Below are 26,959 nucleotides of genomic sequence, written 5' to 3'. Positions count from 1 at the left end.
CCGCACGCTTCAGCGCTTCATTGTCAGCCACGTGTTTTGGGAGCTGTAATGGCTCCACACACCTTCCCTGCAAAACCAATAGGAGATCATAGGTATTTTTGCTTGTGGGATTTCACTCGTGTACAGGAGCAGGATAAAAATTCCAGTAAAACACAATTACTACACAAAAAAAACGGCTTACAAAGATGGGAGGGTTAAGTACACTTACATCGGAGAACTGATGCTTTCAAAAACAGTCATGATGTTCCGCACTATTAAAGCATTTAACATCCTCAGCATAAGACATACTCCGCTCAGATTTGCCCACCCCTCTCTACAGAAGCCCACATACAGGCTGTAAGCATTTGCTGTGCGCAGGCTTCTTTTCCTGCACAATGCTCTCAAGTTCTCAAACCGCTGCACCCCCTGCTGGCCACTATTAAAATAATAATAATAAAAAAAAATCTTTAGACCTGCTGCGGTCTGCTTGCCCGTAGCAGGGCTAAATGTAAAAAAAAAAAAAAAATACACATGCCCGGCGAACAAAACTGCATGTGTCAGGCGATAGGAATTGTGCATCCCTGTATATCCCATAATTAATAGCTTGTGGACTTTCGACACCTATATGAAAGAAAACATAATTTATATCTTACCTGATAAATGGTGGGGAGAGTCCACAAGGCCCCACCAGATTTTTTTTTTTTTTTGGTTTAAAGCACATCCATACTATTTTTCTCCTGCTCCTCATTTTTGTCTTTTACTTCGTCTAAACACCTCACCACTTGGCTGCACATTAAGCTAAGGTATGAGTAAGGTAGAAGGATTCTTATAGGGTTTTAAGGTTTTGGAAACTTTGCCTCCTCCTGTTAGGAATGTATATCCCATACGTAACAGCTCATGGACTCTCGCCACCATGAAAGAATTCATTTATCAGGTACGATTTAAATTATGTTTTTCTTTTTTCTTACCTGCATGAATGCCATACAGGCAGAGTGTGAGGAGTGCTTTAGCTGCTATGGTTTGCACAGTTGTATAATCGGCCATTGTACCCCTCTTTACATATCTTTATAACTGTTGCTGTTCTTTGTCAAAGGGGCACTAAATATATTTCTTTCATGTAATTAGCAAGAGTCCATGAGCTAGTGACGTATGGGATATACATTCCTACCAGGAGGGGCAAAGTTTCCCAAACCTCAAAATGCCTATAAATACACCCCTCACCACACCCACAATTTAGTTTTACAAACTTTGCCTCCGATGGAGGTGGTGAAGTAAGTTTGTGCTAGATTCTACGTTGATATGCGCTCCGCAGCAAGTTGGAGCCCGGTTTTCCTCTCAGCGTGCAGTGAATGTCAGAGGGATGTGAGGAGAGTATTGCCTATTTGAATGCAGTGATCTCCTTCTAAGGGGTCTATTTCATAGGTTCTCTGTTATCGGTCGTAGAGATTCATCTCTTACCTCCCTTTTCAGATCGACGATATACTCTTATATATACCATTACCTCTACTGATTCTCGTTTCAGTACTGGTTTGGCTATCTACTATATGTAGATGAGTGTCCTGGGGTAAGTAAGTCTTATTTTCTGTGACACTCCTAGCTATGGTTGGGCACTTTGTTTATAAAGTTCTAAATATATGTATTCAAACATTTATTTGCCTTGACTCAGAATGTTCAACTTTCCTTATTTTCAGACAGTCAGTTTCATATTTGGGATAATGCATTTTAATTTAACATTTTTTCTTACCTTAAAATTTGACTTTTTCCCTGTGGGCTGTTAGGCTCGCGGGGGCTGAAAATGCTTCATTTTATTGCGTCATTCTTGGCGCGGACTTTTTTGGCGCAAAAATTCTATTTCCGTTTCCGGCGTCATACGTGTCGCCGGAAGTTGCGTCATTTTTTGACGTTATTTTGCGCCAAAAATGTCGGCGTTCCGGATGTGGCGTCATTTTTGGCGCCAAAAAGCATTTAGGCGCCAAATAATGTGGGCGTCTTATTTGGCGCGAAAAAATATGGGCGTCACTTTTGTCTCCACATTATTTAAGTCTCATTTTTTATTGCTTCTGGTTGCTAGAAGCTTGTTCTTTGGCATTTTTTCCCATTCCTGAAACTGTCATTTAAGGAATTTGATCAATTTTGCTTTATATATATGTTGTTTTTTCTCTTACATATTGCAAGATGTCTCACGTTGCATCTGAGTCAGAAGATACTACAGGAAAATCGCTGTCAAGTGCTGAATCTACCAAAGCTAAGTGTATCTGCTGTAAACTTTTGGTAGCTATTCCTCCAGCTGTTGTTTGTATTGATTGTCATGACAAACTTGTTAAAGCAGATAATATTTCCTTTAGTAAAGTACCATTGCCTGTTGCAGTTCCTTCAACATCTAAGGTGCAGAATGTTCCTGATAATATAAGAGATTTTGTTTCTGAATCCATAAAGAAGGCTATGTCTGTTATTTCTCCTTCTAGTAAACGTAAAAAATCTTTTAAAACTTCTCTCCCTACAGATGAATTTTTAACTGAACATCATCATTCTGATGATTCCTCTGGTTCAGAGGATTCTGTCTCAGAGGTTGATGCTGATAAATCTTCATATTTATTTAAAATGGAATTTATTCGTTCTTTACTTAAAGAAGTCCTAATTGCTTTAGAAATAGAGGATTCTGGTCCTCTTGATACTAAATCTAAACGTTTAAATAAGGTTTTTAAAACTCCTGTAGTTATTCCAGAAGTTTTTCCTGTCCCTGATGCTATTTCTGCAGTCATTTCCAAAGAATGGGATAATTTGGGTAATTCATTTACTCCTTCTAAACGTTTTAAGCAATTATATCCTGTGCCGTCTGACAGATTAGAATTTTGGGACAAGATCCCTAAAGTTGATGGGGCTATTTCTACCCTTGCTAAACGTACTACTATTCCTACGTCAGATGGTACTTCGTTTAAGGATCCTCTAGATAGGAAAATTGAGTCCTTTCTAAGAAAAGCTTATCTGTGTTCAGGTAATCTTCTTAGACCTGCTATATCTTTGGCTGATGTTGCTGCAGCTTCAACTTTTTGGTTGGAAACTTTAGCGCAACAAGTAACACATCGTGATTCTCATGATATTATTATTCTTCTTCAACATGCTAATAATTTTATCTGTGATGCCATTTTTGATATTATCAGAGTTGATGTCAGGTTTATGTCTCTAGCTATTTTAGCTAGAAGAGCTTTATGGCTTAAAACTTGGAATGCTGATATGGCTTCTAAATCAACTTTACTTTCCATTTCTTTCCAGGGTAACAAATTATTTGGTTCTCAGTTGGATTCCATTATTTCAACTGTTACTGGTGGGAAAGGAACTTTTTTACCACAGGATAAAAAATCTAAAGGTAAAAACAGGGCTAAAAATCGTTTTCGTTCCTTTCGTTTCAACAAAGAACAAAAGCCTGATCCTTCATCCTCAGGAGCAGTTTCAGTTTGGAGACCATCTCCAGTCTGGAATAAATCCAAGCCAGCTAGAAAGGCAAAGCCTGCTTCTAAGTCCACATGAAGGTGCGGCCCTCATTCCAGCTCAGCTGGTAGGGGGCAGGTTACGTTTTTTCAAGGAAATTTGGATCAATTCTGTTCACAATCTTTGGATTCAGAGCATTGTTTCAGAAGGGTACAGAATTTGTTTCAAGTTGAGACCTCCTGCAAAGAGATTTTTTCTTTCCCGTGTCCCAGTAAATCCAGTAAAAGCTCAAGCATTTCTGAAATGTGTTTCAGATCTAGAGTTGACTGGAGTAATTATGCCAGTTCCAGTTCCGGAACAGGGGATGGGGTTTTATTCAAATCTCTTCATTGTACCAAAGAAGGAGAATTCTTTCAGACCAGTTCTGGATCTAAAAATATTGAATCGTTATGTAAGGATACCAACGTTCAAGATGGTAACTGTAAGGACTATCTTACCTTTTGTTCAGCAAGGGAATTATATGTCCACAATAGATTTACAGGATGCATATCTGCATATTCCGATTCATCCAGATCATTATCAGTTCCTGAGATTCTCGTTTCTGGACAAGCATTACCAGTTTGTGGCTCTGCCGTTTGGCCTAGCTACAGCTCCAAGAATTTTTACAAAGGTTCTCGGTGCCCTGCTGTCTGTAATCAGAGAACAGGGTATTGTGGTATTTCCTTATTTGGACGATATCTTGGTACTTGCTCAGTCTTTACATTTAGCAGAATCTCATACGAATCGACTTGTGTTGTTTCTTCAAGATCATGGTTGGAGGATCAATTTACCAAAAAGTTCTTTGATTCCTCAGACAAGGGAAACCTTTCTGGGTTTCCAGATGGATTCAGTGTCCATGACTCTGTCTTTAACAGACAAGAGACGTCTAAAGTTGATTACAGCTTGTCGAAACCTTCAGTCACAATCATTCCCTTCGGTAGCCTTATGCATGGAAATTCTAGGTCTTATGACTGCTGCATCGGACGCGATCCCCTTTGCTCGTTTTCACATGCGACCTCTTCAGCTCTGTATGCTGAAGCAATGGTGCAAGGATTACACGAAGATATCTCAATTAATATCTTTAAAACCGATTGTTCGACACTCTCTAACATGGTGGACAGATCACCATCGTTTAATTCAGGGGGCTTCTTTTGTGCTTCCGACCTGGACTGTAATTTCAACAGATGCAAGTCTCACAGGTTGGGGAGCTGTGTGGGGATCTCTGACGGCACAAGGAGTTTGGGAATCTCAGGAGGTGAGATTACCGATCAATATTTTGGAACTCCGTGCAATTTTCAGAGCTCTTCAGTTTTGGCCTCTTCTGAAGAGAGAATCGTTCATTTGTTTTCAGACAGACAATGTCACAACTGTGGCATACATCAATCATCAAGGAGGGACTCACAGTCCTCTGGCTATGAAAGAAGTATCTCGAATTTTGGTTTGGGCGGAATCCAGCTCCTGTCTAATCTCTGCGGTTCATATCCCAGGTGTAGACAATTGGGAAGCGGATTATCTCAGTCGCCAAATGTTGCATCCGGGCGAATGGTCTCTTCACCCAGATGTATTTCTTCAGATTGTTCAAATGTGGGAACTTCCAGAAATAGATCTGATGGCGTCCCATCTAAACAAGAAACTTCCCAGGTATCTGTCCAGATCCCGGGATCCTCAGGCGGAGGCAGTGGATGCATTATCACTTCCTTGGAAGTATCATCCTGCCTATATCTTTCCGCCTCTAGTTCTTCTTCCAAGAGTAATCTCCAAGATTCTGAAGGAATGCTCGTTTGTTCTGCTGGTAGCTCCGGCATGGCCTCACAGGTTTTGGTATGCGGATCTTGTCCGGATGGCCTCTTGCCAACCGTGGACTCTTCCGTTAAGACCAGACCTTCTGTCACAAGGTCCTTTTTTCCATCAGGATCTGAAATCCTTAAATTTAAAGGTATGGAGATTGAACGCTTGATTCTTGGTCAAAGAGGTTTCTCTGACTCTGTGATTAATACTATGTTACAGGCTCGTAAATCTGTATCTCGAGAGATATATTATAGAGTCTGGAAGACTTATATTTCTTGGTGTCTTTCTCATCATTTTTCCTGGCATTCTTTTAGAATACCGAGAATTTTACAGTTCCTTCAGGATGGTTTAGATAAGGGTTTGTCCGCAAGTTCTTTGAAAGGACAAATCTCTGCTCTTTCTGTTCTTTTTCACAGAAAGATTGCTATTCTTCCTGATATTCATTGTTTTGTACAAGCTTTGGTTCGTATAAAACCTGTCATTAAGTCAATTTCTCCTCCTTGGAGTTTGAATTTGGTTCTGGGAGCTCTTCAAGCTCATCCGTTTGAACCTATGCATTCATTGGACATTAAATTTCTTTCTTGGAAAGTTTTGTTCCTTTTGGCCATCTCTTCTGCCAGAAGAGTTTCTGAATTATCTGCTCTTTCTTGTGAGTCTCCTTTTCTGATTTTTCATCAGGATAAGGCGGTGTTGCGAACTTCTTTTGAATTTTTACCTAAAGTTGTGAATTCCAACAACATTAGTAGAGAAATTGTGGTTCCTTCATTATGTCCTAATCCTAAGAGTTCTAAGGAGAAATCGTTGCATTCTTTGGATGTTGTTAGAGCTTTGAAATATTATGTTGAAGCTACGAAATCTTTTCGTAAGACTTCTAGTCTATTTGTTATCTTTTCCGGTTCTAGAAAAGGCCATAAAGCTTCTGCCATTTCTTTGGCATCTTGGTTGAAATCTTTAATTCATCTTGCCTATGTTGAGTCGGGTAAAACTCCGCCTCAGAGAATTACAGCTCATTCTACTAGGTCAGTTTCTACTTCCTGGGCGTTTAGGAATGAAGCTTCGGTTGACCAGATCTGCAAAGCAGCTACTTGGTCCTCTTTGCATACTTTTACTAAATTCTACCATTTTGATGTATTTTCTTCTTCTGAAGCAGTTTTTGGTAGAAAAGTACTTCAGGCAGCGGTTTCAGTTTGAATCTTCTGCTTATGTTTTTCGTTAAACTTTATTTGGGTGTGGATTATTTTCAGCAGGAATTGGCTGTCTTTATTTTATCCCTCCCTCTCTAGTGACTCTTGTGTGGAAAGATCCACTTCTTGGGTAGTCATTATCCCATACGTCACTAGCTCATGGACTCTTGCTAATTACATGAAAGAAAACATAATTTATGTAAGAACTTACCTGATAAATTCATTTCTTTCATATTAGCAAGAGTCCATGAGGCCCGCCCTTTTTTTGTGGTGGAATAATTGTGCTTTATACAAAATCATAACCAATTCCTTATTTTATATGCTTTCGCACTTTTTTATCACCCCACTTCTTGGCTATTCGTTAAACTGAATTGTGGGTGTGGTGAGGGGTGTATTTATAGGCATTTTGAGGTTTGGGAAACTTTGCCCCTCCTGGTAGGAATGTATATCCCATACGTCACTAGCTCATGGACTCTTGCTAATATGAAAGAAATGAATTTATCAGGTAAGTTCTTACATAAATTATGTTTTTATAAGCATAGTATTGAGGTTTTTCCCCGCCTCCCTCTAGTCATGGATGACCCCATTGGGAAATCTCGTGTTCGCTGTATTCAGGTGCTGACATATTAGCTCATGTACAGCAATTCTCCAAATGGTAGCACCCATGATTAGAGGGAGGTGCATAAAATTTTAAATATTGACCTGGAATTTATAGTCCCTTTTTGTTAAGACCATTACACCCTTCATTTTAGTTCACGCTACTCTGGTAATAATCCAGTAGTAGTAATTCTTGTCCTATGTTATGGGCTGTGACAATGAGACCATTTTTTATTTAAATTAGGAGCTACATTTCAAAAAGACACTCTTCCGGATTTATTTTATTATTTTTTCTTTGGCGCTTCTTCCCACCTTTTTATGTTTACTATACAACTAAATACAGTAAAATTGCCTAATCAACAAATACATAATAAATAAACATTACAATAACACTGTCTAAATTTCTAATTAATAGTAAAAAACTAAATAATTTTTCCTCACCACTGTATCATGTGACAGCCTTCAGCCAATCACAAAATGCATATACTGTTAGTTCTTGCACATGCTCAGTAGGAGCTGGTGCTTCCAAAGTGTATATAAAGACTGCTCATTTTGATAATAGAAGTAAGGAGAGAGAAAGTTTTTATTTTTTTATTATTATTATATTAAAGCTCTGAATCATGAAAGTTTAATTTTGTCTTTAACGTCTATTTTAAACTGGAGTGACAGGAACTATTGAATAGATTATTTTGAGGTTTCCTCTTTCTATAAATAATGCTTCACCCAATAGTAACAAATTATCTGTTGGTTCATATTATTCCACTCAACGCAAATTTAAAAACTTAAAGTACAAAAATAATTTTGTATTTTATTTATTTTTTAGAATCTACGGATGTGTTAAACTTTTAACAAATAATTAAACTTGTATGAATGTTCAGTGTTTAACAATACAGCCGTAAATAGTCTATGCCTCTTTATCTAAAAGATTTTAATTTGTTATAAATGTTGAAACTGAACGTTATTATAAACCTGCCTTATCAAGTAAATTGAATTATATTTTCAATTTGTGTTCCTATTCTAGGTTTGGGACATAGGTGGTCAACCAAGATTTCGTAGTATGTGGGAACGCTATTGTAGAGGAGTAAATGCAGTTGTGTAAGTAAAGCACTTTATACACTTTTTTTTTTTTTTTTTTTTTTTTGAGATTGATTCCAAAAATCATGAAATTGTGTGTTCAGTTTTCTCTATTACATGGTTATAAACTATCCTTTTATTGGATACAACAATGAAAAAAAAATGCCTTTTCATTTTCCTTACTAATGTAACTGTGTACTTCATGTTGTGCATTTTGCCTGTGTGTGTCTTTGGTTTATAAAGTCTCTACATATGTTGTATACTTGGCAACCAGCAGCATTTAACACAGGACTCGGCAAACCCAGGTACCAGGTAGCCACTGGTTCCTTTTAAAATTAGGCCCTGACACCCATCAGTGCCCCTCAATTCCCCCTGCTTGTCTTTCCCTAAAGTTTTAGCCTAGTGCGGTTGGATCCTTTTCTAGGCCTCACAGCTGTGTTATACAAATCCAACTTTGGCAAAGCCCTCTCTATTAAAACTTTTTCAAAGCCTCTTAACCAGTAATGCAACATGGTGTGGGGGAGGGAGTTGATGTCACTAATGCTGTCCGTAACATGGCAGACAGATTAGCGCTCAAGCAGCATGCAGAAGGTCCCCCCACAAACACACACATCTCATAAGGATGGCCAAGCGCAGATTAGCGCTCAAGCAGCACGCAGAAGGTCTCCCCACAAACAAACTCATCTCATAAGGGTGGCCAAGCGCAGATTAGCGCTCAAGCAGCATGCAGATCTCCCCACAAACACACACATCTCTTAAGGATGGCCAAACATAGATTAGCGCTCAAGCAGCACGCAGAAGGTCTCCCCACAAACACACACATCTCATAAGGATGGCCAAGCGCGGATTAGCGCTCAAGCAGCACGCAGAAGGTCCCCCCACAAACACACACATCTCATAAGGATGGCCAAGCGCAGATTAGCGCTCAAGCAGCACGCAGAAGGTCTCCCCACAAACAAACTCATCTCATAAGGGTGGCCAAGCGCAGATTAGCGCTCAAGCAGCATGCAGATCTCCCCACAAACACACACATCTCTTAAGGATGGCCAAACATAGATTAGCGCTCAAGCAGCACGCAGAAGGTCTCCCCACAAACACACACATCTCATAAGGATGGCCAAGCGCGGATTAGCGCTCAAGCAGCACGCAGAAGGTCTCCCCACAAACACACATCTCATAAGGATGGCCAAACGCAGATTAGCGCTCAAGCAGCACGCAGAAGGTCTCCCCACAAACACACACATCTCATAAGGATGGCCAAGCGCAGATTAGCGCTCAAGCAGCACGCAGAAGGTCTCCCCACAAACACACACATATCATAAGGATGGCCAAACGCAGATTAGCGCCCAAGCAGTACGCAGAAGGTCTCCCCACAAACACACACATCTCATAAGGATGGCCAAGCGCGGATTAGCGCTCACGCAGGTGGTCTCCCCACAAACACACACATCTCATAAGGATGGCCAAACGCAGATTAGCGCTCAAGCAGTACGCAGAAGGTCTCCCCACAAACACACACATCTCATAAGGATGGCCAAACGCAGATTAGCGCTCAAGCAGTACGCAGAAGGTCTCCCCACAAACACACACATCTCATAAGGATGGCCAAGCGCGGATTAGCGCTCACGCAGAAGGTCTCCCCACAAACGCACACATCTCATAAGGATGGCCAAACGCAGATTAGCACTCAAGCAGCACGCAGAAGGTCTCCCCACAAACACACACATCTCATAAGGATGGCCAAGCGCAGATTAGCGCTTAAGCAGCACGCAGAAGGTCTCCCCACAAACACACATCTCATAAGGATGGCCAAGCGCAGATTAGCGCTCAAGCAGCACGCAGAAGGTCTCCCCACAAACACACACCTCATAAGGATGGCCAAGCGCAGATTAGCGCTCAAGCAGCACGCAGAAGGTCTCCCCACAAACACACACATCTCATAAGGATGGCCAAACGCTGCTGGCTCCTAAATTTTGAGCATATACTGTACCTCACAGAGAAGATGTTCCATGTGTTATTCATGAAGGTTTTTAATTTTTAAAATTAGCTAATTTTATTTATTTATATGCTTTCCAAAGTATGTCTTGTCTTATTTCTTTCATGTAATTAGCAAGAGTCCATGAGCTAGTGACGTATAGGATATACATTCCTACCAGGAGGGGCAAAGTTTCCCAAACCTCAAAATGCCTATAAATACACCCCTCACCACACCCACAATTCAGTTTTACAAACTTTGCCTCCGATGGAGGTGGTGAAGTAAGTTTGTGCTAGATTCTACGTTGATATGCGCTCCGCAGCAAGTTGGAGCCCGGTTTTCCTCTCAGCGTGCAGTGAATGTCAGAGGGATGTGAGGAGAGTATTGCCTATTTGAATGCAGTGATCTCCTTCTAAGGGGTCTATTTCATAGGTTCTCTGTTATCGGTCGTAGAGATTCATCTCTTACCTCCCTTTTCAGATCGACGATATACTCTTATATATACCATTACCTCTGCTGATTCTCGTTTCAGTACTGGTTTGGCTATCTGCTATATGTAGATGAGTGTCCTGGGGTAAGTAAGTCTTATTTTCTGTGACACTCCTAGCTATGGTTGGGCACTTTGTTTATAAAGTTCTAAATATATGTATTCAAACATTTATTTGCCTTGACTCAGAATGTTCAACTTTCCTTATTTTCAGACAGTCAGTTTCATATTTGGGATAATGCATTTTAATTTAACATTTTTTCTTACCTTAAAATTTGACTTTTTCCCTGTGGGCTGTTAGGCTCGCGGGGGGCTGAAAATGCTTCATTTTATTGCGTCATTCTTGGCGCTGACTTTTTTGGCGCAAAAATTCTATTTCCGTTTCCGGCGTCATACGTGTCGCCGGAAGTTGTGTCATTTTTTGACGTTATTTTGCGCCCAAAATGTCGGCGTTCCGGATGTGGCTTCATTTTTGGCGCCAAAAAGCATTTAGGCGCCAGATAGTGTGGGCGTCTTATTTGGCGCGAAAAAATATGGGCGTCACTTTTGTCTCCACATTATTTAAGCCTCATTTTTTCTTGCTTCTGGTTGCTAGAAGCTTGTTCTTTGGCATTTTTTCCCATTCCTGAAACTGTCATTTAAGGAATTTGATCAATTTTGCTTTATATATATGTTGTTTTTTCTCTTACATATTGCAAGATGTCTCACGTTGCATCTGAGTCAGAAGATACTACAGGAAAATCGCTGTCAAGTGCTGAATCTACCAAAGCTAAGTGTATCTGCTGTAAACTTTTGGTAGCTATTCCTCCAGCTGTTGTTTGTATTGAATTTTTACCTAAAGTTGTGAATTCCAACAACATTAGTAGAGAAATTGTGGTTCCTTCATTATGTCCTAATCCTAAGAATTCTAAGGAGAAATCGTTGCATTCTTTGGATGTTGTTAGAGCTTTGAAATATTATGTTGAAGCTACGAAATCTTTTCGTAAGACTTCTAGTCTATTTGTTATCTTTTCCGGTTCTAGAAAAGGCCAGAAAGCTTCTGCCATTTCTTTGGCATCTTGGTTGAAATCTTTAATTCATCTTGCCTATGTTGAGTCGGGTAAAACTCCGCCTCAGAGAATTACAGCTCATTCTACTAGGTCAGTTTCTACTTCCTGGGCGTTTAGGAATGAAGCTTCGGTTGACCAGATCTGCAAAGCAGCAACTTGGTCCTCTTTGCATACTTTTACTAAATTCTACCATTTTGATGTATTTTCTTCTTCTGAAGCAGTTTTTGGTAGAAAAGTACTTCAGGCAGCGGTTTCAGTTTGAATCTTCTGCTTATATTTTTCGTTAAACTTTATTTTGGGTGTGGATTATTTTCAGCAGGAATTGGCTGTCTTTATTTTATCCCTCCCTCTCTAGTGACTCTTGTGTGGAAAGATCCACATCTTGGGTAGTCATTATCCCATACGTCACTAGCTCATGGACTCTTGCTAATTACATGAAAGAAAACATAATTTATGTAAGAACTTACCTGATAAATTCATTTCTTTCATATTAGCAAGAGTCCATGAGGCCCGCCCTTTTTTTGTGGTGGTTATGATTTTGTATAAAGCACAATTATTCCAATTCCTTATGTTATATGCTTTCGCACTTTTTTATCACCCCACTTCTTGGCTATTCGTTAAACTGAATTGTGGGTGTGGTGAGGGGTGTATTTATAGGCATTTTGAGGTTTGGGAAACTTTGCCCCTCCTGGTAGGAATGTATATCCCATACGTCACTAGCTCATGGACTCTTGCTAATATGAAAGAAATGAATTTATCAGGTAAGTTCTTACATAAATTATGTTTTTCCTCTCTTGGTATCCTTTATTGATAAGCATACCTAGGTAGGTTAAGGAGCTGTTATGCTGTACTGGGAGATATCTGCCGATAGGTTACTCTACATATCTGCCACTTGTCATTGGCTCACCTAGTGTGTTCAGCTAACTCCCAGTAGTGCATTGCAGCTCTACTGCAAATTTTGATAATATAAGTAAATTTAAAAGTTGTTTTAAAATTGTAGGTTTGTCTGAATTATAAAAGAATACTACATTGGGTTTAGTCTCCTTTCTCCAACATTGGTGTGTCCGGTCCACGGCGTCATCCTTACTTGTGGGATATTCTCTTCCCCAACAGGAAATGGCAAAGAGTCCCAGCAAAGCTGGTCACATGATCCCTCCTAGGCTCCGCCCACCCCAGTCATTCTCTTTGCCGTTGCACAGGCAACATCTCCACGGAGATGGTTAAGAGTTTTTTGGTGTTTAAATTTGATACTTTCTCCAACATAGGTGTGTCCGGTCCACGGCGTCATCCTTACTTGTGGGATATTCTCTTCCCCAACAGGAAATGGCAAAGAGCCCAGCAAAGCTGGTCACATGATCCCTCCTAGGCTCCGCCTACCCCAGTCATTCTCTTTGCCGTTGTACAGGCAACATCTCCACGGAGATGGCTTAGAGTTTTTTAGTGTTTAACTGTAGTTTTTATTATTCAATCAAGAGTTTGTTATTTTAAAATAGTGCTGGTATGTACTATTTACTCAGAAACAGAAAAGAGATGAAGATTTCTGTTTGTATGAGGAAAATGATTTTAGCACCGTAACTAAAATCCATGGCTGTTCCACACAGGACTGTTGAGAGCAATTAACTTCAGTTGGGGGAACAGTGTGCAGTCTCTTACTGCTTGAGGTATGACACATTCTAACAAGACGATGTAATGCTGGAAGCTGTCATTTTCCCTATGGGATCCGGTAAGCCATGTTTATTAAGATAGTAAATAAGGGCTTCACAAGGGCTTATTAAGACTGTAGACTTTTTCTGGGCTAAATCGATTCATTATTAACACATATTTAGCCTTGAGGAATCATTTATTCTGGGTATTTTGATATGATTATATCGGCAGGCACTGTTTTAGACACCTTATTCTTTAGGGGCTTTCCCTAATCATAGTCAGAGCCTCATTTTCGCGCCGGTATGGCGCACTTGTTTTTGAGGACAGCATGGCATGCAGCTGCATGTGTGTGGAGCTCTGATACATAGAAAAGTCTTTCTGAAGGCATCATTTGGTATCGTATTCCCCTTTGGGCTTGGTTGGGTCTCAGCAAAGCAGATTCCAGGGACTGTAAAGGGGTTAAATATAAAAACGGCTCCGGCTCCGTTATTTTAAGGGTTAAAGCTTCCAAATTTGGTGTGCAATACTTTTAAGGCTTTAAGACACTGTGGTGAAATTTTGGTGAATTTTGAACAATTCCTTCATACTTTTTCGCAATTGCAATAATAAAGTGTGTTTAGTTTAAAATTTAAAGTGACAGTAACGGTTTTATTTTAAAACGTTTTTTGTGCTTTGTTATCAAGTTTATGCCTGTTTAACATGTCTGAACTACCAGATAGATTGTGTTCTGACTGTGGGGAAACCAAGGTTCCTTCTCATTTAACTATATGTATTTTATGTCATAAAAAAATTTAGTAAAAATGATGCCCAAGATGATTCCTCAAGTGAGGGGAGTAAGCATGGTACTGCATCATCCCCTCCTTCGTCTACACCAGTCTTGCCCATACAGGAGGCCCCTAGTACATCTAGTGCGCCAATACTCCTTACTATGCAACATTTAACGGCTGTAATGGATAATTCTATCAAAAACATTTTAGCCAATATGCCCACTTATCAGCGAAAGCGCGACTGCTCTGTTTTAGAAAATTCTGTAGAGCATGAGAACGCTGATGATATGGTTTCTGAAGGGCCCCTACACCAGTCTGAGGGGGCCAGGGAGGTTTTGTCTGAGGGAGAAATTTCAGATTCAGGAAACATTTCTCAACAAGCTGAACCTGATGTGATTACTTTTAAATTTAAGTTGGAACATCTCCGCGCTCTGCTTAAGGAGGTGTTATCCAATTTGGATGATTGTGATTATCTGGTCATTCCAGAACCACTATGTAAAATGGAAAAGTTCTTAGAGGCCCCGGGGCCCCCCGAAGCTTTTCCTATATCCAAGCGGGTGGCGTACATTGTTAGTAAAGAATGGGACAGGCCCGGTATACCTTTAGTACCTCCCCCCATATTTATAAAATTGTTTTCCTATAGTCGACCCCAGAAAGGACTGATGGCAGACAGTCCCCAAGGTCGAGGGGGCGGTTTCTACTCTACACAAGCGCGCCACTATACCCATAGAAGATAGTTGTGCTTTCCAAGATCCTATGGATAAAAAATTAGAAGGTCTGCTAAAGATGTTTGTTCAGCAAGGTTCCCTTCTACAACCAATTGCATGCATTGTCCCTGTCACTGCAGCCGCGTGTTTCTAGTTTGATGAGCTAGGAAAGGCGATTATTAGTAATTCTTCTTCTTATGAGGAGATTATGGACAGAATTCGTGCTCTTAAATTGGCTAATTCTTTCACCCTAGACGCCACCTTGCAATTGGCTAGGTTAGCGGCGAAAAAATTCTGGGTTTGCTATTGTGGCGCAGAGCGCTTTGGTTAAAATCTTGGGCAGCGGATGCGTCTGCCAAGAACAAGTTGCTTGACATTCCTTTCAAGGGGAAAACACTCTTTGGCCCTGACTTGAAAGAGATTATCTCTGATATCACTGGGGGCAAGGGCCACGCCCTTCCTCAGGATAGGTCTTTTCAAGACCAAAAAATAAACCTAAGTTTCGTCCCTTTCGCAGAAACGGATCAGCCCCAAGGGCTACGTCCTCTAAGCAGGAAGGTAATACTTCTCAAGCCAATCCAGCCTGGAGACCTATGCAAGGCTGGAGCAAAGGTAAGCAGGCCAGGAAACCTGCCACTGCTACCAAGACAGCATGAAATGCGGGCCCCCGATCCGGGACCGGATCTGGTGGGGGGCAGACTCTCTCTCTTCGCTCAGGCTTGGGAAAGAGATGTTCTGGATCCTTGGGCGCTAGAAATAGTCTCCCAAGGTTATTCTCTGGAGTTCAAGGGGCTTCCTCCAAGGGGGAGGTTCCACAGGTCTCAGTTGTCTTCAGACCACATAAGAAGACAGGCATTCTTACATTGGGTAGAAGACCTGCTAAAAATGGGAGTGATTCATCCTGTTCCATTAGGAGAACAAGGGATGGGGTTCTACTCCAATCTGTTCATAGTTCCCAAAAAAGAGGGAACGTTCAGACCAATCTTAGATCTCAAGATCTTGAACAAGTTTCTCAAGGTTCCATCGTTCAAGATGGAAACCATTCGAACACTTCTTCCTTCCATCCAGGAAGGTCAATTCATGACCAAGGTGGATTTCAAGGATGCGTATCTACATATTCCTATCCACAAGGAACATCATCGGTTCCTAAGGTTTGCATTCCTGGACAAGCATTTCCAGTTCGTGGCATTTTCTTTCGGATTAGCCACTGCTCCTAGGATTTTCTCATAGGTACTAGGGTCCCTTCTGGCGGTGCTAAGACCAAGGGGCATTGCTGTAGTACCTTACTTGGACGACATTCTGATTCGAGCGTCGTCCCTTCCTCAAGTAAAGGCTCACACGGACATTGTCCTGGCCTTTCTCAGATCTCACGGATGGAAAGTGAACGTGGAAAAGAGTTCTCTATCTCCGTCAACGAGGGTTCCCTTCTTGGGAACTATAATAGACTCCTTAGAAATGAGGATTTTTCTGACAGAAGCCAGAAAAACAAAACTTCTAGACTCTTGTCGGATACTTCATTCCGTTCCTCTTCCTTCCATAGCGCAGTGCATGGAAGTGATAGGTTTGATGGTAGCGGCAATGGACATAGTTCCTTTTGTGCGCATTCATCTAAGACCATTACAACTGTTCATGCTCAGTCAGTGGAATGGGGACTATTCAGACTTGTCTCCGAAGATACAAGTAAATCAGAGGACCAGAGACTCATTCCGTTGGTGGCTGTCCCTGGACAACCTGTCACAAGGGATGACCTTCCGCAGACCAGAGTGGGTCATTGTCACGACCGACGCCAGTCTGATGGGCTGGGGCGCGGTCTGGGGATCCCTGAAAGCTCAGGGTCTTTGGTCTCGGGTAGAATCTCTTCTACCGATAAATATTCTGGAACTGAGAGCGATATTCAATGCTCTCAAAGCTTGGCCTCAGCTAGCGAGGGCCAAGTTCATACATCAACCATCAGGGGGGAACAAGGAGTTCCCTAGCGATGGAAGAAGTGACCAAAATCATTCTATGGGCGGAGTCTCACTCCTGCCACCTGTCTGCTATCCACATCCCAGGAGTGGAAAATTGGGAAGCGGATTTTCTGAGTCGTCAGACATTGCATCCGGAAATCTTTGCCCAAGTCACTCAACCGTGGGGCATTCCAGACATGGATCTGATGGCCTCTCGTCAGAACTTCAGAGTTCCTTACTACGGGTACAGATCCAGGGATCCCAAGGCGGCTCTAGTGGATGCACTAGTAGCACCTTGGACCTTCAAACTAGCTTATGTGTTCCCGCCGTTTCCTCTCATCCCCAGGCTGGTAGCCAGGATCAATCAGGAGAGGGCGTCGGTGATTTTGATAGCTCCTGCGTGGCCACGCAGGACTTGGTATGCAGATCTGGTGAATATGTCATCGGCTCCACCATGGAAGCTACCTTTGAGAGACCTTCTTGTTCTAGGTCCGTTCGACCCACTCCAGCTGACTGCTTGGAGATCGAACGCTTGATCTTATCAAAGCGAGGGTTCTCAGATTCTGTTATTAATACTCTTGTTCAGGCCTGAAAGCCTGTAACCAGAAAAATTACCACATAATTTGGTATATCTGTTGGTGTGAATCTGCAGGATTCCCTTGGGACAAGGTTAAGATTCCTAAGAGTCTATCCTTCCTTCGAGAAGGATTGGAAAAAGGATTATCTGCAAGTTCCTTGATGGGACAGATTTCTGCCTTGTCTGTGTTACTTCACAAAAAGCTGGCAGCTGTGCCAGATGTTCTAGCCTTTGTTCAGGCTCTGGTTAGAATCAAGCCTGTTTACAAAATTTTGACTCCTCCTTGGAGTCTCAACCTAGTTCTTTCAGTTCTTCAGGGGGTTCCGTTTGAACCCTTACATTCCGTTGATATTAAGTTATTATCTTGGAAAGTTTTGTTTTTGGTTGCAATTTCTTCTGCTAGAAGAGTTTCAGAATTATCTGCTCTGCAGTGTTCTTCTCCTTATCTGGTGTTCCATGCAGATAAGGTGGTTTTGCGTACTAAACCTGGTTTTCTTCCAAAAGTTGTTTCTAACAAAAACATTAACCAGGAGATAGTTGTGCCTTCTTTGTGTCCTAATCCAGTTTCAAAGAAGGAACGTTTGTTGCACAACTCGGATGTAGTTCGTGCTCTCAAATTTTACTTAGCAGCTACTAAGGATTTCAGACAAACTTTGTCTTTGTTTGTTGTTTATTCTGGTAAACGGAGAGGTCAAAAAGCAACTTCTACCTCTCTCTCCTTCTGGATTAAAAGCATTATCCGATTGGCTTATGAGACTGCCGGACGGCAGCCTCCTGAAAGAATCACAGCTCACTCCACTAGGGCTGTGGCTTCCACATGGGCCTTCAAGAACGAGGCTTCTGTTGATCAGATATGTAAGGCAGCGACTTGGTCTTCACTGCACACTTTTTCTAAATTTTACAAATTTGATACTTTTGCTTCTTCTGAGGCTATTTTTGGGAGAAAGGTTTTGCAAGCCGTGGTGCCTTCCATTTAGGTGACCTGATTTGCTCCCTCCCTTCATCCGTGTCCTAAAGCTTTGGTATTGGTTCCCACAAGTAAGGATGACGCCGTGGACCGGACACACCTATGTTGGAGAAAACAGAATTTCTGTTTACCTGATAAATTACTTTCTCCAACGGTGTGTCCGGTCCACGGCCCACCCTGGTTTTTTTAATCAGGTCTGATAATTTATTTTCTTTAACTACAGTCACCACGGTAACATATGGTTTCTCCTATGCAAATATTCCTCCTTAACGTCGGTCGAATGACTGGGGTAGGCGGAGCCTAGGAGGGATCATGTGACCAGCTTTGCTGGGCTCTTTGCCATTTCCTGTTGGGGAAGAGAATATCCCACAAGTAAGGATGACGCCGTGGACCGGACACACCGTTGGAGAAAGTAATTTATCAGGTAAACATAAATTCTGTTTTTGCTTCTTCGGAGGCTATTTTTGGGAGAAAGGTTTTGCAAGCCGTGGTGCCTTCCATTTAGGTGACCTGATTTGCTCCCTCCCTTCATCCGTGTCCTAAAGCTTTGGTATTGGTTCCCACAAGTAAGGATGACGCCGTGGACCGGACACACCAATGTTGGAGAAAACAGAATTTATGCTTACCTGATAAATTACTTTCTCCAACGGTGTGTCCGGTCCACGGCCCGCCCTGGTTTTTTAATCAGGTCTGATGAATTATTTTCTCTAACTACAGTCACCACGGTATCATATGGTTTCTCCTATATATATTTCCTCCTGTCCGTCGGTCGAATGACTGGGGTGGGCGGAGCCTATGAGGGATCATGTGACCAGCTTTGCTGGGACTCTTTGCCATTTCCTGTTGGGGAAGAGAATATCCCACAAGTAAGGATGACGCTGTGAACCGGACACACCGTTGGAGAAAGTAATTTATCAGGTAAGCATAAATTCTGTTTTTTAAAAAAAAAAACAAAAACAAAGCTTTTTTAATAAACTCTTTATTTATATTGCATTTTCCTATAATTCAACTATGAAAACTATGGCCTTTCCAAAGTGCAGACTCCAGACTTAACACCGCTATATTTCATACATTGTTTGCACACTAAAGTGACCTATTAATAACTGTCCCTTATTGAGCTCAACAAAAAAGTAAATCTAGTTTACAACATGGTGGCCCCCTTTGCTTTATGCCCACTAAATATTATTATTATTATTATCGGTTATTTGTAGAGTGCCAACAGATTCCGCAGCGCTAAGTCAATTTAAAGCTTTAAACAACAAAATGTAATTAAAAAAAAATACATCTTCATTTTTTCAGATATAATCTTTGCTTTGATTACATCACAGCTAGTGTTTTAAATGTATGATATCCCTTTAAGAAATTTAAACTTTTTGGCTTCATAAGCCTCATATTTATGTAGTTCCCTTATGAAAACTGCTGGGCTTCTTTAAATAGCATTATTGCCTATCTGAAATTAGAAACCTTGTAAAAATCATTTTGTGTAGGTTATTGATGTTTTCTTTAGGACCCATTAAAGTTGCAGTAATTGTAAATGAAAATTGATGTGAAACTATAAAAAAATATAAAAAATATTAAATGCAGAATGTTTGAAAATATTATTCTAGTCTGTGAATTGTGGGGCACTGTAAATAATGAGCCTGTATACACAACTGGATTATATCCTTTTGAGTTTCTAATATTGTATAGAATCTAGATATGTGTGTTTTTTTTTTATTTATGAACCCTTATTTAAAGTCTGGAATTGGAATTATCAGGTGTGTCTTAATTTTGATTGTGTTTTTTTTATGGTTTATCATAATTTAGGTACATGGTAGATGCAGCAGACTTGGACAAAGTGGAAGCATCTAAATATGAATTGCACAATTTGCTAGACAAGCCCCAGTTGCATGGAATCCCAGTAAGTTTATGCACTTTGTTGTATTTGTGGGGTGGGTTTTCATGTCTTTGAACATTTTAAAGGAAATAACTGAAATATGCATGAGAATATTTTTAAGACACGATGAGTCCACGGATCATCTTAATTACTAATGGGATATTCACCTCCTGGTCAGCAGGAGGAGGCAAAGAGCACCACAGCAGAGCTGTTAAATAACTCCTTCCTTCCCTCCCACCCCAGGCATTCTCTTTGCCTACGTTAGTGATAGGATGTGGTAAAGTGAGGTGTTAGAAAAGATTCTTCAATCAAGAGTTTATTATTTTTATTTTTTTAAAGACACAGTGATTCCACGGATCATTATCATTACTTATGGGATATTCACCTCCTGGGCAGCAGGAGGAGGCAAAGAGCACCACAGCAGAGCTGTTAAATAACTCCTTCCTTCCCTCCCACTCCAGTCATTCTCTTTGCCTACTTTAGTGATAGGAAGAGGTAAAGTGAGGTGTTAGATTAGATTCTTCAAAGTAGTGCAATATTGTGCTGCTTTGTTCTAGGGTGTAGCCTAGTCCATATCAGTCTCTTCAGTAGAGCTTTTGGTGGCTTTAGAGCAATAGGAACTGGTATCCAGAGTATCCAGATCGTTTTCAGATAAGCTACAAGTGTTCAGGCCAGGGAGTGAGTCTGTTTGGCAGGTAGACACCTCAGCAGAGTTGCTGAGGTGTATGGGTGTCTGAATTTACTGTCTAACTGCTGGGGTACGTTTTTCTCTAATGCAGTAAAAAAGTTGATGTTTAAAATTTAAAGGCACAGTATAGTTTTGTTTTTTTCCTTTTTTCTGACATCAAATTTTTTGAGAACAATTTGATTATCTTTTTTCTTTGAGCATACATTTCTTATATAGTATAAAGGGTTACCTTTTGTAAACTAACAGTAACGTTTTTGTATTAAAAAAATAAAAATAAATAAAAAAATAGATTATTCTTTTTTCTTATTGTACTTTAGTATGGACATAGGAGCCATGCAAAATTTTACTTGCTCCATGTGTTTGGATGCTAATGTGGAACCACCAATCCCTTTCTGTCCCTCATGTATTGAGAGGGCTTTGAGTTATAGGGAAAAAAAATTTAATGAGCAAAATTTTTCAAAGCGGATGCTTCTCAGGAGTCTAATGATGAGATTCAGAGTATGCCGCAGCTTTCTCCCCAAGCATCCCAAGATTTAACGCCCGCTCAAGCAGTGCCCTGTACTTCTGCTCTAGCGCCTGCTGGAGTTACCTTAAAAGACATAGCTGCGCTTATGTCTTCCACAATTTCTGATGCGTTGTCTGCCGTTCCTATGCTACAAGGCAAACGTAAGAGGAAGGACAACCATGTTGTCAGTGAGGTTTCTGATGCAATGGTGGCAATCTCGGATGTACCCTCCCAGGGAACTGAGATGGAGGGCATGGAGGTTCTATCAAAAGGAGAAATTTCAGACTCAGAAGGTTCATTGCCTTTGACTGATTCAGAGGTTGTATCTTTCAGGTTTAAACTAGAACACCTCCGCCTGTTACTCTGGGAGGTTTTGGTTACCTTAGACAACTGTGATTCTACAGTAGTGGTCGCTCCTGCGAAGTCGAGTAAATTGGACAGATATTTTGAAGTTCCCTCTTACTCAGACGTTTTTCCAGTGCCGAAGCGAACTTCGGAGATTATTTCCAAGGAATGGGAGAGACCAGGTATTCCCTTTTTCCCCCATCTCCTATTTTCAAGAAGTTTCCTATAGTGGATGCTATCAGGGAAACTTGGCAGACGGTTCCTAAGGTGGAAGGAGCTATTTCCACCCTAGCCAAACGAACTACTATTCCCATTGAGGATAGTTGTACTTTTAAAGATCCATTGGACAAGAAGTCTAAGCCTACTTGGAGACCCAACCAGTCTTGGAACAAGGGTAAACAATCCAAGAAGCCTGCTGTTGAATCGAAAACAGCATGAAGGGCATGCCCCCGATCTGGGACCGGATCTTGTAGGGGGCAGGCTCTCATTCTTTTGTTCAGGCTTGGGTTCAGGACGTTCAGGATCCCTGGGCGGTAGAAATAGTGTCTCAGGGATACAGACTGGAATTCAAGAATTTTCCTCCCAGAGGAAGATTTCTTTTTTCAAGATTATCTTCAAACCAGATAAAAAATAAAATAGAGGCATTCTTACATTGTGTAAGAGACCTCTCCTCCCTGGGAGTAATTGTTCCCGTTCCAGTACAGGAACAGGGGCAGGGTTTTTATTCAAATCTGTTTGTGGTTCCCAAAAAAGAGGGAACCTTCAGACCTATATTAGACCTCAAGAGTCTAAACAAGTTTCTCAGAGTTCCATCATTCAAGATGGAAACTATTCGTACCATTCTTCCATTGATCTAGGAGGGTCAATTTATGACAGTGGATTTAAAGGATGCATATCTACATGTTCCTATCCACAGAGATCAGCACAGGTTCCTGAGGTTTGCTTTTCTGGACAAACACTTTCAGTTCGTGGCTCCTCCTTTCGGGCTGGCCACTGCACCCAGAATTTTCACAAAAGTTCTGGGGTCTCTACTGGAGGTTCTAAGACCGTGGGGCATTGCGGTGGCAACCTATCTGGACGATATTCTAATCCAGCAATATCTCATACCAACGTTGTGCTATCCTTCCTGAGATCTCACGGGTGGAAGGTAAATCTGGACAAGAGTTCCTTAATCCCGAAGACAAGGGTAACTTTCTTGGGAACTCTAATAGATTCTATATCTATGAGGATTTTTCTGACAGAGGTCTGGAAATTAAAGATTCTAGATACCTGTCGAGCCCTTCAGTCCAATCCTCAGCCGTCAGTGGCTCAGTGCATGGAAGTAATCGGACTGATGGTGGCGGCAATGGACATCATCCCGTTTGCTCAGTTTCACCTCAGGCCTCTGCAGTTAAACATGCTCAGACAGTGGAATGGAGATTATGCAGACTTGTCTCCTTGAATAACCCTGGAACAGGAGACTGACTCTCTTCGATGGTGGTTGTCTCTGGATCATCTATCCCAGGGAACCTGCTTTCGGAGACCTTCCTGGGTGATTGTGACAACAGACACCAGCCTTTTAGGGTGGGGAGCTGTCTGGGGTTCCCTAAAGGCTCAGGGAGTGTGGACTCAGGCAGAGTCTGTGCTTCCTATCAACATCCTGGAACTGAGAGCGATCTTCAATGCTCTTCTTCTGTCCTGGCCTCAGTTGGCTTCGGCCCAGTTCATCAAATACCAGTCGGACAACATAACGACAGTGGCTTACATCAATCATCAGGGAGGAACGATGAGTTCTTTAGCGATGACAGAGGTAGCCAAGATAATTCGGTAGGCGGAGGCCCACTCTTGCCATCTGTCAGCGATCCACATTCCAGGGGTGGACAACTGGGAGGCGGATTTTCTGAGCAGGCAGACTTTTCATCCAGGAGAGTGGGAACTCCATCCGGAGGTGTTCTCCAACCTGATTCTGAAATGGGGTCGGCCGGAGTTGGATCTCATGGCATCTCGTCAGAATGCCAAGCTCCCAAGATCCAGGTTGAGGTCCAGGGATCCCCAGGTGGAACTGATAGATGCTGTGGCGGTACCTTGGTCCTTCAATCTTGCATACCTAATCCCTCCGTTTGCGCTTCTTCCTCGGGTCATTGCTCGAATCAAGCAGAAGAAGGCACCGGTGATCCTCATTGCTCCTGCTTGGCCTCGCAGGATTTGATATGCAGATCTGGTGGACATGTCATCCCTGCCACCTTGGAGACTTCTGTTGAGAATGGACCTTCTCATTCAAGGGCCCTTCCTTCACCCAAATCTAGTTTCTCTGAAGCTGGCTGCTTGGAGATTGAACGGTTAATCCTATCCAAGCGGGGGTTTTGGTTAATCCTATCCAAGCAGGGGTTTTGGTTAATCCTATCCAAGCGGGGGTTTTCTGATTCGGTCATAGAGACCATGATTCAGGCTCGCAAGCCTGTAACTAGAAAAATGTACCATAAGATATGGCGTAAATATCTTTATTGGTGTGAATCCAAGGGCTACTCATGGAGTAGAGTTAGGATTCCCAGAATTTTGTCTTTTCTCCAAGAAGGTTTGGAGAAGGGTTTGTCGACAAGTTCCCTAAAGGGTCAAATCTCTGCCTCATCTATTTTGTTACACAAACATCTGGCTGATGTCCCAGATGTACAATCATTTTGTCAGGCCTTGGTTAGGATCAGGCCTATGTTCAAACCAATTACTCCTCCATGGAGTCTGAATTTAGTTCTCAAAGTTCTTCAAGGGGCTCCGTTTGAGCCTATTCATTCCTTAGATATTAAGTTATCTTGGAAAGTTTTATTTCTTGTTGCTATTTCTTCAGCTCGTAGAGTGTCTGAGCTCTCGGCATTGCAATACTCTTCCCTTAACCTTATTTTCCATTCAGATAACCTAGTTTAGTCCACAAAACTTCCTTTTCTTCCTAAGGTTGTTTCAGATAGGAACATTAATCAGGAGATTGTTGTTCCTTCCTTGTGTCCTAATCCTTCTTAGAAAGAACTTCTTCTGCACAATTTGGACGTGGTCCGTATTTACAAGCGACTAAGGACTTTCGTCAGTCCTCCTCTTTGTAATTTTCTCTGGAAAACGTAAGGGTCAGAAAGGTACGGCTACCTCTTTCTTTTTGGCTGAAGAGTATCATCCGTTTTGCATATGAGACTGCTGGACAGCAGCCTCCTGAGAGGGTTACGGCTCATTCCACAAGGGATGTTGCTTTTTCATGGGCATTCAAAAATGAAGCTTCTGTAGAACAGATTCACACTTTTTTTTCTAAATTTTACAGGCCGCTTTTGGGAGAAAGGTTCTTCAAGCAGTAGTGCCTTCCGTTTAGGTTCCCTGTCTTGTTCCTCCCATATCATCTGTGTCCTCTAGCTTGGGTATTGTATCCCATAAGTAATGATGATGATCCGTGGACTCATCGTGTCTTTTTAAAAAGAAAATTTATGCTTACCTGATAAATTTGTTTCTTTTTAGACACAATGAGTCCAATGCCCGCCCTGTTCTTTTAAGACAGGTTGTTATTTTTTGTAAACTTCAGACACCTGCACCTTGGCTTTTCCTTTCTCTTCCTAACTTCGGTCGAATGACTGGAGTGGGAGGGAAGGGAGGAGTTATTTAACAGCTCTGCTGTGGTGCTCTTTGCCTCCTCCTGCTGACCAGGAGGTGAATATCCCATAAGTAATGATGATGATGATCCGTGGACTCGTCGTGTCTAAAAAGAAACAAATTTATCAGGTAAGCATACATTTTCTTTTTTAAGTTGTACAAGATTATGCTGCTTTGTTCTAGGGTGTAGCCGTAGTCCATATCAGTCTCTTCAGTAGGGCTTTGGTGGCTTTAGAGCAATGGGAACTTGTAGGACATAATTATCACTGCGCCTCCCATACATTAATGCTACCCTTATCCTGATGGCCTAAGCAAGCTTACTCAGGCTTTATCATTTTCCACAGGGCTATGGGAGGGAGAGGACCTCTTAAACCTGCTGGACTGTCCTGCTGTCGGACAGAGTTAAAGGTAAGTGCTGACTTTTTTTATTCTGGGAAAAATAAAACTCAGAGGAAAGTAGGCACTTTAATTTTATCACTGGTAACATATAAGGCTCAGACAAGGGGCTCTTTATGTTTGGGACATCAAACTCTTTATTTGGAGGGTATTGGACAGCTATAAGTACAGGCACTGGGGCTGGGAGTAAAGCTCAATTTTTAATTATGGTGGTTATTTTCCCTAACTGTTTATATAAACAGATAAGCCGATCGGGTAATGAGGTTCTCAGTAACGCCCACGATGGGCATGGCTATCGGTTTCACACGCTTCCTGTAAGCTGCGCAGTATTCAGCCTTTCTAGTATCGCATGGACGTCTGAACAACGTGGCACTAGAACCGCATGGATTTTTACTCAGTTGAGCAAGCGGCTTTAGCGCTTTTGGGGTCCTGAAGTTCCGGATCATTCCAGTCCCAAAAACTAACAGGGAGTGAGTCAGATTGGCAGGTAGGCGCCTCAGCTGAGGTGTAAGGGTGTCTGAATTTTAACTTGATTTTTACCTAGCTTATGATAGGTACGTTTTTCTTGATGCAGTAAAAAAGTTACCTTTTTAAATTTTAAAGACCGTAACGGTTTATGTAATCAAACTTTTTTGAGTTAAAGTAATTTTGATTAGCTTATGATCTTTTTTTGGGCATGTTTTTCCTCATGTAGTAAAAAAGTTACCTTTTAAATTTTAAAGAGACGGTAACGTTTTATTGTAATCAAACTTTTTTAAGTAAAAGTAAATTTTTATTACATTTGTCATCCTATTGTGCTTCAGTATGGACACAGGAGCCTTGCAAAATGTTACTTGCTCCATGTGTTTGGATGCAAATGTGGAACCACCAATCCCTTTCTGTCCCTCATGTATTGAGAGGGCTTTAAGTTATAGGGAAAGATTTTTCCTGAGCAAAATTTTTCAAAAGCAGATGCTTCTCAGGAGTCTGACGAGATTCAGAGTATGCCACAGCTTTCTCCCCAAGCGTCCCAAACTTTAACGCCCGCTCAAGCAGTGCCCTGTACTTCTGCTCTAGCGCCCGCTGGAGTTACCTTAAAAGACATAGCATATGTCTTCCACAATTTCTGATGCGTTGTCTGCTTTTCCAATGCTGCAAGGCAAACGTAAGAGGAAAGCCAGACATGCAGTAAGTAAGGTTTCTGATGCAATGGTGGCAATCTCGGAAGCACCCTCCCAGGGAACTGAGGAGGAGGGTATTGAGGTTCCATCGGAAGGCGAAATTTCAGACTCAGAAAGTTAATTGCCTCTTACTGACTCGGAGGTTGTAACTTTTAGGTTTAAGCTAGAACACCTCCG

General features: G+C 41.6%; 1 protein-coding gene across 1 annotated transcript in view; it reads left to right on the top strand.

Annotated features, from left to right (window-relative positions):
• Positions 1-26,959, top strand: part of LOC128662736 (ADP-ribosylation factor-like protein 8B-A) — a 168,914-nt gene that overhangs the window by 85,576 nt on the left and 56,379 nt on the right. Inside the window, exons 3-4 of the mRNA XM_053716654.1 lie at positions 8,038-8,111; positions 20,016-20,109. Of these exons, the coding sequence (XP_053572629.1) occupies positions 8,038-8,111; positions 20,016-20,109 (168 nt within the window). The remainder of the gene's footprint in view (positions 1-8,037; positions 8,112-20,015; positions 20,110-26,959) is intronic.

This window comes from Bombina bombina, chromosome 6 (assembly GCF_027579735.1).
Source record: "Bombina bombina isolate aBomBom1 chromosome 6, aBomBom1.pri, whole genome shotgun sequence".
NCBI classification, from domain to species: Eukaryota; Metazoa; Chordata; class Amphibia; order Anura; family Bombinatoridae; genus Bombina; species Bombina bombina.
Note: the sequence above shows the minus strand (reverse complement) of the source record. Positions and strands in the feature narration are given on the sequence as shown.